Source organism: Microcaecilia unicolor, chromosome 7, assembly GCF_901765095.1.
Source record: "Microcaecilia unicolor chromosome 7, aMicUni1.1, whole genome shotgun sequence".
NCBI classification, from domain to species: domain Eukaryota; kingdom Metazoa; phylum Chordata; class Amphibia; order Gymnophiona; family Siphonopidae; genus Microcaecilia; species Microcaecilia unicolor.
In genome coordinates, this window is record NC_044037.1 from 70,772,105 (window position 1) to 70,791,748 (window position 19,644).

The window sequence follows — 19,644 nt, forward strand, 5'->3', positions numbered from 1 at the left end:
TGGTCATCCCCCTATCAACTTTGGTAGGACCCGTCCCAACCTGTTGGCCCACACCTTGGCCAGTATCTTTACGTCAACATTTAAAAGTGAAATGGGTCTATAGGAGCCAAATACAGTGGGATCCTTTCCTGGCTTAAGCAACAAAAAGATCCCTGCTTCCATCATTGAATTCGAGATCCCCCTTCCCTCCAATACTCCATTCCCTAGCCTGATAAGCTGGGGCCCCAACTCCTCCGCATAACACTTAAAAAAAAAAAAAAAAAACGAGCGGTGTAACCATCCAATCCCGGGGCCTTCCCATTCGGGAGGTTCTTAATTACCCCATATACTTCCCCCCATCTTATCGGTTCTCCCAATCATACTCGCTCCGCTTCACTAAGACATGGGAGCTGTAGCTGATCTGAAAATTGCCCTATTTCCCCCCTACTCATATCCTCCCCCTTCTTATACAATTCTTCATAGTATGTCCCAAAGCTTCTAGATATATCCACATCTGCATAATGCCAACCCCCCTTACCATCTCTCAGCCTTTGAATAAGTGTCTTCACTCGCCTCACCCGCAACCGACGTGCCAGAAAAGCGCTTGATTTATTAGCAAACTCAAAGGTCTGCTGTTTCAGCTTGGTTTGCATATATTCAATTTCTATCATTTGCAATTGTGCCAATGCTCCCCTTACTGCTGTAAGCTCCTCCTCCAACTTTTTTGTGGGTTGCCTCTTTTTTTCCAGTTGCACTAGGCGAGCTCGTAACTCCAAGGATTTCTGACCTCTTTCTCTTTTTCTCCATGCTGCTTCTATCATATGCCAACTGTTGCGGTGTACCCACAAACTGTCTAACCTCGCATAAGACTGTGCTGCATGTGAATAATGGGTGTAATTTCTCTGTGTTCCATGTAATAATCTCCAGCAATCCACTACCTCACATTCCTTCAAAAAGTTCAACAACGCCTTACGACCGGCGCTTCCAACCCCTCTCCTTCCATTGGAATGATCCAAATCCGCGTCTGGGGCAATATTGAAATCCCCCCCCTATGATCACTTGGCCTTTAATAAAACCTTGGATTTCCTCCTTCAGAGAATCAAAAAATTGCTTCTGACCTTCATTAGGTGCATAAATATTAATAAATGTGATCTCCTTACCTTGTAGAAATCCCCTAATCCCCAAACATCGGCCACTCAAGTCCCGAAATTCTTCTTGTATGCTTAGCCCGCAGGTGTGCCTCACCATTATAGCTACTCCCCCAACCCTTCTGGCCTCCCGCCCCTGATGTACCAATACTTCTCTAAAGGGCCGGCGCCGCAATAAATGCGCGTCTGTCGGTCTCAGATGTGTCTCTTGCATCATCGTCACATCCCATTTTAACCTATTCAATTCCTTAAAAACTCGGCTTCGCTTCCCCTGATGGTGAAGCCCATCTTCACCCCTCCCCTTTTCCCTTTCCCTCCTCCCCTCTCCTTCCCCGCTCCCTTTGCCAATCCCTGGTCCAGAAGATCAGCCATAGTAGGAAAAGTAACATTTCCAGAGGCTTTGATCATATATATCATTAGATAAATCCCCCTCCCCACATCTCTTATAACCGTTAAACACAGGCTATCCCCCCCTACCCGTGTCTGTTCCTTACCCAACTCTAACCCTCTATTTCCTCCCCCAAAAAACTCTCTTGTCTAACATCAAACTGCGCCAGCACAAGTCTTTTGTGTGCTTTCTGAGCCACTTATACAGTCTGGATGTCTTCCCCTCCCAGAAACATCCCATCGTTCTGGCAAACCAGATCTTCCACTCTCTTCCTCTCCAGCCTCAGCAGTTCAGCTTGAAGTCAACACCACTATTAGGTATAACAGCCACTCTTGACGCACTCCAATTTGGGTAGCACATTTCCACCTGTTAAAGCGATTACTCTCAAAGCAACCAAATGACTTGCCCCAAACTCCACATCAAGCATGCTAACCAGCTGTCCTTTCAAGTCCTGGTTTGCTCTATTGTCCAGTGTAGCAAAGCAGTAACAACCCATGGGTCCGTAATGTCTCAGCAGCCCCCACTTTAGGAAGCCTGCTTGTCCCTATTCTTTCCTCGCTCCACCACCACTTGCCACGCTGAATCTCTCCTAGGAGCCGCTTGAGTTCGCGATTCCTGATTCTGCACCGGTACATCTTGACATCCCATGGCTCGCAACGCCGACCACGCCTCCTCCGGCGTTGTAACCTTGCGGGATTTCCCTCTACTGTAATCCAAACTGCAAAGGGGAACAACCATCTGTATCTGATCCCCTTAGTACGCATAAATCCAGTAACTTCTCTGAATGATCCACGCTTCATCAGCATTGTGCGTGCCAAATCCTGAAAGACCCCTATTTTGTAATTCTTCCAGGTAATTTCTTTGCTCAACCGGGCCTGTTTCAGGATTAGTTCTTTTATGGGGAAGTCTAGAAAGCAGACAACCATATCCCTCGGGTTTGAATCTCTGCGGGGTCCCTGTGCTCGATGCGCATGTTGAATGCGTATCTCCGGGGGTGGGGGGGGGGGGGGTGGGTGTCCGACCCCGAGGCCAAAATATGCTGGCATAGTTCTTTTATGACAGCCTCACAGTTGGAAAAAATATCTAGCTCAGGGATACCTTTAAATCTTAAATTGTTCCGCCGAGACCTATTCTCTAGGTCTTCAATTTGCTCCCTGAGCCGGCCCAACTCCTCCTGTTCCTCAATTGCCTTCCTCCGCATAGAGTCCACCTCTGATTGAAGGGTCACCATCCCCCCCTTCTACTTCGCCCACTTGGGACCCTAATTCATGCACCTCCGCTCTGATGTCTTTGAAGGTGTTTTGAACATCTAATCGGATCCCCACGAAGTCAGATTTTAAGTCTTGAAGCAGCCCTGCTACGTCCGATTGCAACATACTTGCAGCCTCTGCGGGTTCCTCGCTCCGTACCGTGTGCTCCTGTGAGGTGTGTGCAGTTGCCATCTTGGATCCTCGCACCTCCAGCCCCACTCTCCCTTTGTTCACTTTTTCGCGACGCTCCGGTGTATATCGAAATTGCTCAACGGGTTTTTTGGTGGCATAGCCTGGAGGCGTACTCTCTGTCGTTCTCGATCCGTCTCTCGCCGTATAAGTTTGTAGTGCCAACAACTATCAGCCCCGGCGGAGCTCCTCATTCAGACCGCCACCTTGGATCGTGACGTCATTTCCTCCCAGCAATCAGTTTTTTAATCCAAACAAAATTATCCTGCAGATACCGGGTCAGGAGTTAGCTTCCAATGTCACATGTCACCCCTCCTGCAACTCACTTTCTTCCTTAAAGATATATCATATGCTGCAGGCTAGCAGTTAATTATCACAGCTTGAGCTCAATCCCAGTACATAAACTGCTTTTATTCTCCAAGTCTGTCTGTTACAGCCGGGTGCAAAAGACCATGTCAGTCAACCCTCCTCCACACAGTTACTTCATAGCAAAGAAGGGAGACATAGGTCACAATGTAGGAAACTCACAGATCACACAGCTCCTGAGATAGTGAGGAATCCAGCCCTTCACATAAGAGACGCCTGGGCAAACACTGTACTGGTCTCCCGACAGGCAGCTGCAGCTGTGTCCTCCACGTGTGCCCCCTCAATACAACTAAACTAATAGTACAAGCAATGTCAGCTATATTTAAGGGGGTTCAAACTTGTACTACTTGAAGCCCCTGTTTTGTACCTGTACAAACTCAAGGTAATACTAAACCTATCCACCTAATCCTTTTCTTCTCTCCCTAACACTTTTACATCATTAATCATATCTATTATCCTGGAATGGCAAAACCATAACAAAACTCTGTAAGCCACATTGAGCCTGCAAATAGGTGGGAAAATGTGCATCCTTCACATGCTAACAATTACACCTACTCCCGAGCTGGACCAATAATCTAGGTACTATTTCTGCAGGATTTGTGCTACTATTTTATGAAGACACATGAGCACCATTATAAAATAGGTGCTTTCATGTCAAAGGAGACCTGTTATAGAGAGCAATTTTATAATAGGTCACATATGTGGGAAGCCAAGTAGGTGCCTATTTTGGAGCTTTTTTTTCTAAATAAAATACCAGTGCAAAAGCTGCAGAAATCTTGGCTAAACACACCTTGGGAATAGATGTAAATGTGAGTATTTTATTACGCTTGAAAAATCATTTGTAAAATTACCCCCCTGAAAGAGCAACTCTATTGTCGTGAACATATTTCAGTCAGTGCTCAATAAATAGCTAAGAACTTTACTGCCTCACCTTCTCTCCATTCTCAATCAGTGTGCGGTCCCAAGCGTTAACCTGAGTGGCTTGATGCAGGAAGTATTTCTCTTGATCCTCCAGCTCCAGGCTCCACTTATTAATCAGATTCTCCAGCTGGGCATATGTCATCACTGAAGGAGTGCTGAGAAACAGGACACAGCGAAATGTGTCAAAATGAGGTGACCAAAAGCAATGAAAAGTTTCCCAGAATGGCATGTGCATGTGAAACTCCTACAGATTAAGAAATGAATCCTGATACAAGCACAAGCTTGGGTTTTTGTGATAATGCACGGAGTGATGGAAAAGAATTTTATTTACTTGACCAAGTTTGTTTCATACTGTACACAACAAATTGAAGTGTTAAAAAAAAAAAAAAAAAAAAAAAGCGTGAACCCAATAAACTAAATAATTTGTTCCTAGTCCTTTGAGATTCACAGATTGGAGATTTGCAGTTTTCATTTTCTCTAGGGTTTTTTTTTTTTCAGAATAATGCATCAATTAGTGATTAAAAGCCATGATTTCAAGACTAGCCTCTACCACTGTGTATAATCTTGGGCAAGTCATATGTACTCTAGAATCCAATCAAAATTAAAAGTCATTTTCCTTGATTGATTTAATCTCCACTTGCCAAAGATATCACTGCAATAAATTCTACATTTCAAATACACAATTAAAAATACATGTGGTAAAACAAAAAATATACAGTCCCCTAGTCTACAACTGATACAGTTAAGCCACTTATAACCCACTAATATCAAATTAAATAGTTCACAGAAGGTTACAGCAAGACAATAGGACATAAACTGCCTAAGATGTAACAATTTAAAAAACAATTGTAAATTAACTCAATTAAAATTCCAAATATATATGATTATTTACTAGTTACATATCCGTTAAACAATAAAGTCTTAAGGCTCTTTTTAAACAAACCATAACTAGATAAAAATCTTAAATTTAGGCGGTAAAATTTCCCAAAATTTAGCGAACTGATATGCAAATAACCCTGAGAAACGTTTTTTGGAAGTGATGCCCCAGGGACTTGGATAATCAAATGAAAGATAATCAAATGAAAACAGATTATGTGCATTGTATTGACTGCAATTTAGTTTCAATATGATTTTGTAAAATCAGAACTATAAAGATTTTCCAGATTTATATATTGCCTTCTACTAAGCGGTTTCCAATAAAACGTTCATAAATTAAAAACAGATACCTCTCTATATAGAGAAAAAGGAGCAGTGCTTAACCAGATACCTACCAAAAAAAAATTTTTTAAAGCGGCAGCCTTCACAAACAGCTGGAGATGAACATCGTGCAGGAATGAAATGTAATGTACTGAGAAACATTACAATTTGAAAGCAGCAGGGGCAGAGACCACAAAAGCCAGTACTTCTCTTCCATCAACTTCTTAAATCTACTCTCTAACATTCTCTTTACTAACATTCACAAGACTAAGCAAATTAAATGGGGAAACTTCACTTATTCCTCTCCTTCAGAAACTAACTCATTGGAAGGCTAAGTTTTCACTTGTTCTTCAGATACATTTCTGATTCGTGATTACTGCCTGTGTGTAATTAAAACAATACTTTAACATACAAATAAATCTAAAAAACTCTCACCTTATAAGAATTAGTTCTCACATGACGACGTTTATGCTTATTACTAGGCTTTATTTATCACTATTCACCATGACACTAGGGTTATTTAAATACAAAAAAAAATAAAAATCCTTTTCAACATTTGATCATACTGGAGTCAAAATTCAAAAGGGTTTAACCGGGCAAGAGAAAATCCTGCTGAGATGGCCGGCCACAGATACTCAGTAGCACCTAACCCGTTAGTGCCGTTGCATATCTACACTAATCGGCCACTCCCTCACCAGTTATATTAGGAGTCGTCTGGAGCCGGAGCCAGCATTCAGCTGGTTAGTGGCAATATTCAGCAAAAAGGCTGTCCTAACTTCATGCGCCAGTCAGAATATCGGCCAGTGTCCGGTTAACTTCTGGGTCAGCATATAAGCCCTTGCCCCAGAGTTTTTATATCCGGGGTTAGTTCAGTCCGCAGCTGGGAGTGGCTTACAAGCCATACCTTTCAAAAATATCCGATTGATATACCCTTTGCTTGACTGACTGGGAATAGAGGGCAGCACCTTCTGCCAGGACTCACCTAGTAGTGCTGGTTAAAGAAGTGGAGGGAGCAGCGGTGCCAGAAGTGCTAGAAGTTGTCACTGTCATTGTAGGTTTGATATTCAAGGAAAAGCCAGAACTAGAAGTGGTGCCTGGAAGATCACATAAGGAAGGGAAAATTAGGTTCTTACCTTGGTAATTTTCTTTCCTTTAGTCATAGCAGATGAAGCCATTAAGTATGGGTTGTGTCCATCAACCAGCAGGGGGAGATAGAGAACACTCAAATTTCACAGTGCCACATGGTCAGCTAGCTCCACTGCCTCATCAGTATTTGAAGCTTCCAAAGCAGTATAACAAACCGCAAAGGAAATAACATGAACTTTCCTCACAGCGAACGATGGCCCCATAACAAGGGCATGAACTCAAAAGGAGGGAACGAACACATCCTCCTGGAGGGAATAAACTCGTCCTCCTACACATGAACTGGAGGGAATGAACTCATCCTCCTATAAGTGAACAAGAATCCTGAAGACTGTTTTCCAACTTTCTCCCAAGGAAGGATTAGAACTTCAGGAAACAAGAACAGAACCTGAACAGATTCACATCATACAGACAATCATACAGGGAGGGCTCATGGCTTCATCTGCTATAACTAAATGAAAGAAAATTACCAAGGTAAGAACCTAATTTTCCCTTCCTTGTCATCAAGCAGATGAAGCCATTATATATGGGATGTATCAAAGCAATCCCTATATAGGGTGGAAACAAGTCACACCATGCGCTAGCACTTGTGCTCAAAAACGCACATCCAGCCTGTAATGTCGGGCAAATGAGAGCTTCGAAGCCCATGTTGCTGCACTGCAAATCTCATGAAGAGAGAGTGCTCCAGTTTCAGCCCAAGAGGAAGAAATCGCTCTTGTAGAATGTGCCTTAAAGACTACAGGCGGAGGCCGGCCGGCAAGCAGATAAGCTGAAAAGATAGGTTCTTTGAGCCAGCGGGCAATAGTGGCTTTAGACGCTGGAGACCCTCTGCGAGAACCTGATAGTAAAACAAACAAATGATCAGAGGTCCTGAAACAATTAGTAACTCGCAGATACTGTAACAGAGTCCTGCGCACATCCAACAGGTGCAACTGCCCAAAGGATTCTGGAAACTCCTCCTTAACAAAAGAGGGTAGAAAAATAGGCTGGTTTAGGTGAAACGCTGAAATCACCTTAGGCATGAAGGAAGGCACGGTATGAACCGTGACCCCAGACTCTGAAAATTGCAGAAATGGGTCTCGATAGGACAGCGCCTGGAGTTCTGACACCCGTCTCGCCAAAGTAATGGCCACCAGAAAAACGGCCTTTAGTGTCAAATCTTTCTCTGAAGCTCGCCGTAGCGGCTCAAAAGGAGAACCCTGCAGAGCCTTCAAAACTAGCCCCAGGTTCCAAGCTGGACAAGATGCCCGCACGGGAGGACGGAGCCGAAGCACCCCTCTAAGAAACTGTGCCACATCTGGATGAGCAGCTAAAGACACGCCTGCAACATTTCCATGAAGGGAGGCCAATGCTGCCACTTGCACCCGCAGGGAATTATAGGCCAAGCCTTTTTGTACACCATCCTGCCAAAAGTCCAGAATCGGCGAGACAGGAACCCGCATGGGTGTGATCGCTTTTGAAACACACCAAGCCTCAAACTGGCGCCAGATTCTGGCATAAGCCACGGAAGTGGACCGCTTGCGGGCCTGCAGGAGAGTGGAAATAACATTATTGGAATAGCCTTTGCCTCTCAATTGCGCCCTCTCAATAGTCATGCCGTAAGACCAAAACGGCAGGCGTCCTCCATGGCCACGGGTCCCTGCGACAACAGGTTCGGTACCAGAGGTAAAGGAAGGGGAGCCTCCACTAGCATCTGTCGGAGGTCCGCATACCAAGGCCCCCTGGGCCAATCCGAGGCAATGAGAACCACTTCTCCTGGGTGAAACCGAATCCGCAGGAGCACACGCCCTATCAAGGGCCACGGAAGGAAAACATACCAGAGGCCAGGGTTGAGCCAAGGCATCCAACCCGGCTGAGCGAGGATCTCTCCGTCTGCTGAAAAGCACGGGACTTTGGCAGTTGAGCTTGTCGCCATAAGATCCATTACGGGCTTGCCCCATTTGGCACATATCTGCAGGAATACTTCGTCTGCCAGTTCCCATTCCGCTGGATCGATTTGATGCCTGCTTAGATAATCGGCTTGCACGTTGCTCTGACCTGCAATGTGAGCTGTCGACAGAAACTGTAGATGCAGCTCGGCCCAGTGGCAAATCTGTTCGGCCTGCGCGGCCAGCACTCTGCACTGAGTGCCGCCTTGTCGGTTTATGTAGGCCACTGTTGTCGTGTTATCCGACATCACTCGGACAGCCAATCCTTCTAGGGTCACTTGAAAGGCCAGAAGCGCCTGAAACACCGCTTTCAACTCTAGGCGATTGATGGACCACTCCAACTCGTCGGATGTCCAAAGACCCTGGGCATGCTTCCCCTTGCAATGTGCGCCCCAGCCCTTCAGGCTGGCATCTGTCACCACTAGGCACCAATTGGGCAGCGCCAGCAGCATTTCTCGCCGCAGCATGCTGAGAGCCACCACCATGTTGAGTTGGGCCACAGGGAGCCAAGAGAGTCTGCATTGATAATCCTGAGATACTGGAGACCATCGTTGAAGCAGGGAATACTGCAGAGGTCTCAGGTGCGCTCTCGCCCAGGGAACCAAATCCAAGGTGGCCGTCATCGATCCCAACAGCTGGACAATGTCCCAAGCTCGCAGGCGGGGCATCCTCAGGAGCAGAAGAACCTGATTCTGAAGCTTGCACCGCCTTTGCTCGGGTAGGAATACATATCCCGAGTCTGTGTCAAACCGTGCCCCCAAATATTCTAGAGATTGCGAGGGGTCAGGTGACTTTTGGCGACATTGACGACCCAGCCCAGAGATTGCAGTACTGAGACCACTCTGGCTGTAGTTTGATGGCTCTCTGTTGCGGAGTCCGCTGATGAGCCAGTCGTCTAGGTACGGGTGAACCCGAATACCTTCTCACCTGAGAAAAGCAGCTACTACCACCATTACCTTGGAAAAGGTTCGGGGAGCTGTGGCGAGGGCAAAAGGCAAGGCCCGAAACTGGAAATGTTTTCCCATCACCGCAAACCGCAGAAACTTCTGGTGCGGGGGCCAAATTGGAATGTGCAAGTAAGCTTCTTTCAGGTCCAGAGACATGAGAAACTCTCCTGGCTGTACCGCCGCACTGACGGAGCACAGGTTTTCCATGTGAAAATGCCGCACTCTTAGGGACTTTAATTCTTTTAAGTCCAGAATAGGGCAAAAAGACCCACCTTTTCGCGGCACCACAAAGTAAATGGAGTAGCGGTCGCAGCCGAAATTGGCGAGAGGCACCGGGGGAAACCGCCCCAATGTGATTCAAGCCTTGTAAGGTCTCCTCTACCGCCGCCTATTTGGCGGCAGAACCGCATCGGGACTCCACAAACACGTCTCTTATCGGGGCATCGAATTCTATTCGGTATCCTTCTCTGATCAGGTCCAAGACCCACTGATCTGAGGTAATCTTGGCCCACTCCTCGAGAAAGAGGGAAAGACGTCCTCCTATAACAGGAATCGAGGAGGGGGCCAGCACACCCTCATTGAGAGGGTCGCCCTTGAACTCCAGGTCTTGAGCCTGCTACTGCGGAACATTTGTCCGAGCGAAAGGAGTTCCTCTGCTGAAAACCAGTCACGAGAAGTGGACACAGCAGAATGCCCCGGGCGGTACCTTCTAGCTTCACGGAAGCGAGGTCTATAAGAGGAGTGAACTGCCTGATCCTTGGAGGGAGGCCGAGGCCTATCCTCGGGTAAGCGCTGGGGTTTAGCATCTCCCAGGCCTTTCACAATTTTCTCCAACTCCTCACCCAACAGGAGAAGGCCTTGAAAGGGCAACTTCACCAACCTTTGCTTAGAGGCCATGTTCGCCGCCCAATGCCATAGCCACAGAAGACGGCGAGCCATCACTGCTACAGCCATCTGTTTAGCCGAAGCTCTGACAATATCATAAAGGGCGTCAGCCAAAAAGGACAAGGCCGACTCCATTCGCGGAGCCACTTCAGACAAGGGCTCCGCTCCATCACCAGGCTGTTCCACTGCCTGTTGCAACCATGCCAGGCAGGCTCCAGCAGCATAACAACTGCATGCAGATGCCTGAATAGTAAGACCAGCAATTTCAAAGGACCGTTTAAGTGCTGATTCCAGTCTACAGTCTTGCATGTCCTTCAGGGCAACACCTCCTTCAACCAAGAGGGTAGTTCTCTTTGTCACAGCTGTGACTAGGGCATCCACCTTAGGCATTGCAAAGCGAGCCAAATGCTCCTCACTCAGAGGGAATAATTGCCCCATAGCCCTGGAAACTTTTCAAAGGTCCTTCGGGGTCAGCCCATTGAGCTGAAATAAGCTCTTGGATGGAGTCATGCAAAGGAAAGGCTCGAGCAGGCTTTTTGGTACTTGCCATCCTCGGATTTCCAGAGGAGGCCACGCCACTCCCAGGATCTTCAATAGAGAGGACCTGTAAGACAATCTGAAATAAGCGCTAGCAGCTCCTCACGGTGGAAAATCCTCACCGCGGACGGATCATCTGGATCCAGTGGCCCTTCTGCACCTTCCTCTGTTTCCTCTGGCCACGAGGGCCTGCCAGACCCCTCAGAGTCACCACATCCCGACCACGGTGGGGAAAAGGGGGGTGCGCCACTCTCTGAAGGGGAATTTACCCTTCTGCGCTTCTCTTGCGGCCAGCTATCAGGGAAAAACGCCTCAGAGGGCAATGCCAGGCCTGCATCCACCAGAGGGGCAGTAAGGGGGGCCGTAGAAAACCCCTGTGGCTGAGCTCTTTTAAGCATATATGCATTATGAAGCAATAATACAAAGTCAGGGGAGAAAAACTCGCCCTGGGCACCCGGTTCCAGTCCGGGGCTAGTAGCTCTCTGGCCAGCCTCAATTCGAGGGCCTCCTCCGGTCTCCAGAGCCTCCGCCTCAGCGGGGGTCGCGCCATGTGGTGCTTTCAAAATGATGCCCGCTGCCAGCTCCACCGAGCAGGAAGAATCATTGATCGCCATGCTCGGGCCGGCTCTTACGCCTGAACAGCACGTTTTACAGAGCCCCGCTGCTGATCTGCGCTTGCCACACTTGGAACAGCGCTTAACAGTCTCTGCAGCCATCGCCGAAAAACGGTGGAAAATTCAAAATGGCGGCTTCGCGCCAAAAACGGCCCGATCGCGGGCCCTCCCCGGAGGAGTCAGAAAACACTCTTACCTCACTGGACCGAGTATACAAGCTCCAGTCACGCTGTAGAAACTGAAGAAAACCTCTTGCTTTTTTTTTTTTTTTTAACACTGTGAGGAAAGTAGAGAAAACAGCAAAAGAGGCAATCAAATCAACTCCGGAGGTACAGAACAATGGGAAAGGCGAACCAATATGCCTGCATCCACCAAGTATAGAGTGGGAAAGAGCAGGGAAAAGTGAAACTAATGTGCTCACATCCACTGGGAGGATGGGTAAGGCTGGGAAAGGGCTAACCTATGTGCCTTTAAAGTGAAGCTGCTATAGCCTCTAACACCCTGGCTAACAACTGGCAAGCCAGGAGCCACCCCCAGGCAGATTTTTTTAAGGAGCTTGATCAAGCTGCAACCACCCTGCTTGGGGAGATAGAGAATACTGAAGAGGCAGTGGAGCTAGCTGACCATGTGGCACTGTGAAATTTGAGTGCTATCTCCCCCTGCTGGTTGATGGACACAACCCATACGTAATGGCTTCATCTGCTTGATGACAAGGAACTGTTATTTTTTTTTTGTGCTTTATGTAATATATTATGTGCGTGCATTTGGTTCCTTGCCTAGAATTTTGGATGGTGTGAGATATTAAAATAAGTACATATACTATTAATGCAGACCCATAGCTTTCTTCATGCACCAGCACCCTTAAACTCTTAGGTGAAAAAGCAAAATTATTAAACAGCATAGATGGACGTAAATAGGTTAATAAGGAAGTGAAAGAAAAGGAGGCAATAGATGAATTTGAGGTTTAATACAATGCTAGAAGGAAGTCAATCCACCCATAAGGAGGAACAAAACAAATGGCTCTGAACTAGGAATGTAACCAACAGCTACCGAAAAAATAAAGCACAAAATATAACCAGGTCAAATTGAAACAAGAGGTTGGTAATATGGAAACAAAATTATACACATGCGTTTGTTAATAAAGAGAACAATGGCAACATATTCTTATTGGTATCTTATCTACACCCCAATCTTTCTCCCATTCTTACTGGTGGTGGCAGTGGTGGTAACTGCTGCAGGTGCTACTGTTCCTGGTACCTTTAATCCAAATCCAGGCGTCCCAAGGCTAGAAATCCCAGTTGTCAAAGTACCACCAACTATAGAATACAGAGAAAAAGCAGAATGGTCAATTAGAAATAGAAAAAAGGGTTAATGTATTCTGAAAGACCTATAGCCTGCTTTTTTCTACAATGGGATTCATAGTGGTTACATGAAGTTAAGTCATATAATTTAGAATACGTTTCAGTTTATACAATTAATAAGGTGAAACAACAAGGTTTAAACTTAAATTTTTCAACTGATCCTGAACTCAAATTCCTTAACTCTATAATGCTACTAAATCAGAACGCTACAACATGACTGATAAAAGGCTGAAAGCAACATGTTCACATTATACCATTCCTTCAATAACTTCACTGGCTACCAGTACAACATAAAACTCTTATGTCTGATCTTCAAGGCCCTTACAGAAATGGGCTAGGGTACTTGAAGATCAGATCTCCCTCTACAACTCCCACTATAGACTGCTAAGGTTCACCCAAGGAATATCCCTAATCACAACATCTCCAAATTAAATTGCACAAGCATTCTCCAGAGTAGCCCCCACACTTGGGATGCACATGCAGAACGGTTTTGCTGCAAGTACTTCAGGAAGCAGGTGAAATCCTGGCTCTTCTACCAAGCCTTTACTGGCAGAAGCAACTAACTAGTCACACACATAAAAACACTGGCTGCAGTGTAGCGAGACTTGCTTATCTACTCTTACTCTAGCCGAGATCATTTTTTGACACCATGTGCAAATTGTCCTTGCTAGTCACCCTTATTTCTATCTAACACCTGCTACTCTATCTTACCTATATATATGTTCCACTTCCACCCTATGTTGTCTACTAAGATTTATTAGGATTTATTTACTGCCCTTTTGAAAGAATTCACTCAAGGAGGTGTATTAAGAATAAATCAAACATAAGCAATAGACAATTACAGCAGTAAAAATATTCAAATAAAAATACAAAGTATGGCATAGTATATTATTTCACCAAAGTGTGTTTAAATTAAGGGCCACTGGTTTCTTATTCAGATTCTTATTTACCACGTGGTGTTAAAAATATTATTTACAATGTCAACACAACACAATACGTAATAGAACATTTTAACAGACAGCATAGGGTATAAGCAGATGGAACATATAACGTGGTAAGACAGTAAGAGGAGTTAGAAAATAAGGTGACTAAAGAAAGTTGCACATGAGGTCAGAGAGATGAGATGATAAAATGTTATCTCAGGGTAGAAGTGGATAAACATGTCCTGCTGCAGTATGTATTGAGCTGACATTGTAAGTAGCATACAATGTCTGTACTGTTATTTGAATATTTTTACTGCTGCAATTATCTATTATGTCAGTTTATTCTTGCTTTACACTGCCTTGGGTGAATTTTTGTGGTTTTTCTTGCTACAAATCTTTAACAGGCAGCATGTTGGAACGCTCCTTCCCTATACTGAAAAGCAAATGCATGAGGAAAGAATCAAATACAGCAAATTCATTATACACTATTACTGACCAGACTGGGTACAAATTGTGACATTATTAGTATTGCATTCCTCAGAATGAAAAAGATGGGTCTGCTCTTCTCTAAGGTCTGTTAGACTGTGAAGAAAGTGGCTCCTTCTTCCATATCTGGCAGTCCTGCTCCACCAGCCAAGTCTCATAGGTGAAAATTATTTATTGGATTTGTTGTACAACGAACATAAAATTACTGCTTACCACATAATTTTAGTTATACTGCCCTCAGAAGAAAAATGGTGTCCCCTTATAGTTATGTCTGCTAGAAGTGATGTGGTCACTCAGTGGAAATTCCAAAAATAAAGCTTCAACTGACTCCTAGCTTTGTCAAGTTTGAATATTACTATGATGTGCAGAGGATTTGAGACCCCATTTGGGGTCCTTCGGCTACAAGTTAATTCAAAATACCACAAAGTGAAACTTTTCCAGTGGAATAAAGCAAAGATACTTACCTGTAGCTGGTGTTCTAAGAAAACAGCAGGCCAATTTGTCTCACATCTGGGTGACGTCATCCGAAGGAGCCTGGTGCAGACGCTGACTAGCTTAGTAAGGTAGAAAGTTCTCGCAATGTCCCACCGCACATGCACTGGTGCCTTCCCGCCCTCCAGAAAAAGCAAACAAGCCTACAACTGCTAGGGATGGTGGGAAAGTATGTGAATATTTGGCCTTCTGTCCTCAGAGAACACCAGCTATGGATAAGCATCTTTGCTTTCTCAGAGGACAAACAGGCCTTCATATTCTCACATCTGGGAATCCCTAGCCACCAGCCTCACCGAAAACAAGAAAGCTAGGATAACAGTCTCGAAACACTGAGAACAAGTCAATCAACCTTAAACTGTATATAGTAATGTAGTAACATAGTATATAACAGCATATAAAGACATGTATGGTCCATCCAGTCTGCCCAACAAGATAAACTCATTACACATGGTATGTGATACTTCATATATATACCTGATATTTCTACTACTACTACTACTACTATTTAGCATTTCTATAGCGCTCCTTCCCATTTTCAAGGCATAGACCAAAGAAGTCTGTCCAGCACTGTCCTTGTTCTAAAATTTCTGAAGTTGTTGTTGAAACCCCTGAAAAGCTCCACTCTAGCGCATCCGAGTGTGGTGATTCATTATGTACATACATATTCATATAGGACCATTAAATGTGCAATGATGGTTCCCCTAGTTCAACCAATGACCTCTGAGCAGATTCCATTCACCACCACCCTCTGTCACTTGTCGATCAACTAGATTCCAATCTAATTCAGAACTTTGGTTCCTAAGTTCAGCCCTCTCAGCTTATTCATGAGTCTTCTGTGAGGGACCGTATCAAAGGCTTTGCTGAAATCCAAATAGAATACATCTAGCGCATGTTCTTTATCCAGTTCTTAGGTCACCCAGTCAAAGAAAACCAATCAGATATGTTTAGCAGGATTTTCCTTTGGTAAAGCCATGTTGCCTCGGATCCTGCAACCCATTGGATTCTAGAAAGTTAGCTTTCTTTTCCTTCAGCAGCAACTCCATTATTTTTCCTATCACTGACATGAGGCATTTTGGCCTGTAGTTTCCCAATTCTTCCCTGTCCCCATTTTTGATAAGAGGGACTACATCCGCTCATCTCCAATCTCACGGAGCCTTTCCCATTTCTAAAGATCTATTAAATAAATCCTTAAGAGGTCCAGCCAGGACTTCTCTGAGCTTCCCTCAGTATCCTGGGATGTATTCCATCTGGACCCATAGCTTTGTTCACTTTCAGATTATCAAGATGTTTATAAACGCTTTCTTCTGTGAACTGCACAATATCCACTCCGCAGCTGACCGAGGTCCTTCTCCAACATTTTCTTATGTGAACACCGAAGAGAAGTATTTGTTTAGCACGTTCGCTTTATCCTCATCACTCTCCACACAGCTATTCTCAGCATCCTTTAGTTTTACAATTCCATTCTTATCTTTTCTCCTTTCTCCAATATATCTGAAAACGGTCTCATCACCTCTATACATCTTTAGCCATTTTTTAAATTCCGCCTGCACTTTCGCTAGCCATATTTCCCTCTTTGCTTTTTTGAGTTTAATGCGGTACTCTTTTCCATGATCCTCTTGTTGCGTTCTTCTGTATTTCTTGAACAAAGCCTCCTTTGCTCTTATTTTTTTCAGCCACTTGTTTGGAGAACCATATAAGTTTCCTGTTTCTCTTGTTTTTGTTTACTTTCCTTGTGTACAGTTCCCATATTTATAGCAGCTTTCAGGTTGGACCACTGCGCTTGCACTTCACCTATGACTACCCCCATGCCATCAGCTCCTTCTTCAGGTATTCCCTCATTTCATCAAATCAGTACGTCTGAAATCCGGTACTTTGAGTTTTGTGCATCTACACTCCAGCTTTGCTCTTATATCAAAGCGCATTGTGTGTTGATTACTATTACCTAGGTGTGCACCTACAAAGACATTGGAAACACTTCCTCCATTTGCGAGCACTAGGATCCAGCGTCAACCCTTCCCTCATCAGTTCCATCACCAAGTCTGAGCAAGGCAGTCTGATATACACACTAGCCGTGTAGGTGCAGCCTGGAACAGAATAAAACAGCCTAGGAGGAGGAGTTGGAGTCTAGACACCGAACAAATTCTGCAGAACTGCCTGACTGAACTGACTACTGCATTGGGTATCCTCATACAAACAGTAGTGGGAAGTAAATGTGTAGACATGAAGACCACATTGTAGCCTTGCAAATCTCCTCTATGGAGGCTGATCTCAAGTGAGTTACTGATGCAGCCATGGCTCTGACACTGAGACGTGATATGACCCCCAAGAGTCAGCCCAGCCTGGGCATAAACAAAGGAGATGCAATCTGTTATCCAATTTGAATGTATGTGTTTGCTGATGGCCACCCCCAACCTGCTGGGGTCAAAAGAAACAAAAAGCTGGTGGACTGTCTATAGGCTTGAGTTTTCTCCAGACAGAAGGCCAAGGCTCGCTTGCAGTCTAAATAATGCAGTACACTTTCGCCAAGATGGACATGAGGTTTTGGGAAAAATGTTGGCAGAACAACTGACTGGTTAAGATGGAACTCCGACACTATCTTAAGGAAGGAACTTAGGATGCGTTCGGAGGACTATTCTGTTGTGATGAATTTTAGTATACGGTGGGTGAGCTACCAGAGCCTGGAGCTCACCAACTCTATGAGCTGAAGTGACTGCCACCAGAAACACAATTTTCCAAGTCAAAAACTTCAGATGACAGGAATTCAGAGGCTCAAAAGGAGCTTTCATCAACCGGGTGAGGACTATGTTAAGATCCCGGTGACACAGTGGGAGGTTTGGTTGGGGACTTTGTCAGAAAACCTCTCATGACACAAGACTGTACAGAAAGACTCGCCTTCTACATGGTGATAAGTGCCAACTGCACTGAGATGAACCCTTACATAGTTGGTTTTTAAAACAGACTCAGAGAGGTGTAGGAGGTACTCAAGCAGTTTTTGTATACAGCAAGAGAAGGGATCTAAGGCCTTGCCCTCACGCCAGATGGCAAACCTCTTCCACTTAAGAGTAACACCGCTTAGTGGAATCTTTCCTAGAAGCCAGCAAGATACGAGAGACACTCTCAGGAAATCCCAGGGATTAGAGTTCTATGCTCTCAACGTCCAAGATGAAGGCCAGGGATCGGAGGTTGGGACGCAGAAGGGAACCCTCGTTCTATGTGATGGCGATCAGAAAATAGTCTGATTTCCACTGACCTTTGGAGGACAACTCCAGAAGAAGGAGGGAGCCATATCTACTGCAGCCAATAAGGGGTGATCAGAATCATGGTGCCCTGATCTTGCCCAAGTTTCAGTAAGTCTTTTTTAAGAGAAGTATATGAGGATATGCATACAGAAGACACTCCCTCCAATGTAGGAGAAAGGCATCAGACGCTAGTTTGCCATGTGACCCGAGTCTGGTGGAGAACTGAGGGACTTTGAGATGAATGACAAAAAATGAACTGATGGGGTGCCCCACTCTCAGAAGATCTTCCAGGCTATGCCCATATTTAGAGACCACTCTACAGTTGTAATGTCTGCCAGGCAGCTGTTCTTGCTGGGAAGGTAAGTGGCACGGAGGTCCATACTGTGAAGTACAGCTCACTGCCACATGTCCACCGCTTCCTGACGTAAGAGGTAGGATCCTGTACCCCCTTGTTGACACAGAACATTACAACCTGGTTGTCTGTTTGAATGATTCTGGAGTCAATCTCTGAAAGCCATTAGAGTGTTCAAAATAGCCCTGATGTCGAGGAGACTGATGTGGAACTGAACCTCCTGAGCAGACCACCAGCCATAAGTGTGAAGCCCATCTACATCAGCTCCCCAACCCAGGTTCGATGCATCTGTTGTCAACACCTTCTGAGGCAGTGGAATTTGGAACTGAAGTCCCAGAGTTAAATTGGACTGAACTGACCACCAGAGAAGGGCATGGGCCAGTTCTGGTGGTATGCGAATGTTATCCATTAGGTTCCCTGTCGCCTGAGATCTCTAGGAAGCTAAGGTCCACTGGGCCGCTCTCAAGTGGAGCCATACCATGGGAGTGACATGTATGGTGGAAGCTATGTGGCTCATTAATCACAACATCTGCTGAGCTGAAACCTGCTGGCTGCTGTGGACCTGAAAGACAAGTGTTACTAAGGTATCCGTTTCTCACTTGAGGAAAGAAAGCCTGAGCCGTATCTAGCAGGGCTCCTATGTACTCCAACTGTCAAACTGGTTGTAGGTGGGGCTTGGGGTAACTGATGACAAATCCCAGTAGCTGTAACACCTGAATAGTCATCCTCATCGACTCTTGGCTCCTTTCTGAGACATGCTCTTGACCAGCCAATCGTCCAGATAGGGAAACACATACATTCCCAGTCTGCGTAGATACACTGCGACTACCACCAGACATTTGGTGAAATGTGGACCCATTGGCCTGGCAGGTGAAGACGGCAGGCCAAAAGACAGAACGCAAAAGTGATAGTGGCATTTCTGCACTAGAAATCCAAGATACTTCCTGTGAACTGGAAGTATCAAAATGTGGGTACAGGCATCCTTCAAGTCCAGAGAGCACAGCCAGTTTTCCTGAATTAGAGGAAGAAGGGTGCCCAGGGAAAGCATCCTGAACTTTTCCATGGTTAAGAACTTGTTCAGAGTGCTTAGGTCTAGGATGTGCCAATATCCCCCCTCCCCCCGTGTTTTGGTCACAAGGAAGTACCTGGAATAAAAACCCTTCCCTTCGTCCCCTGGTGGTACGGGTTCAACTGCTTGGGCCTGTAGAAGGGCGAAGATTTCCTCTGCAAGTACCTGCTTGTGCTGAGAGCTGATGAAAGACACTCTCCGTGGGCAATTTGGAGGTATCGAATGCCAAT

The 19,644-nt window shown here is 45.4% G+C and overlaps 1 protein-coding gene across 5 annotated transcripts in view; it reads right to left on the reverse strand.

Moving 5' to 3' along the window:
* The window catches only part of NUP62CL (nucleoporin 62 C-terminal like), a 109,539-nt gene that overhangs the window by 26,242 nt on the left and 63,653 nt on the right, over nucleotides 1–19,644 (reverse strand). For all 5 annotated transcript variants that reach the window (XM_030210220.1, XM_030210223.1, XM_030210219.1 and 2 more), the window contains 3 exons: nucleotides 12,701–12,808; nucleotides 6,421–6,532; nucleotides 4,252–4,396 (listed from right to left, as the gene is read on the reverse strand). In XM_030210220.1, the coding sequence (XP_030066080.1) occupies nucleotides 4,252–4,396; nucleotides 6,421–6,532; nucleotides 12,701–12,808 (365 nt within the window). The remainder of the gene's footprint in view (nucleotides 1–4,251; nucleotides 4,397–6,420; nucleotides 6,533–12,700; nucleotides 12,809–19,644) is intronic.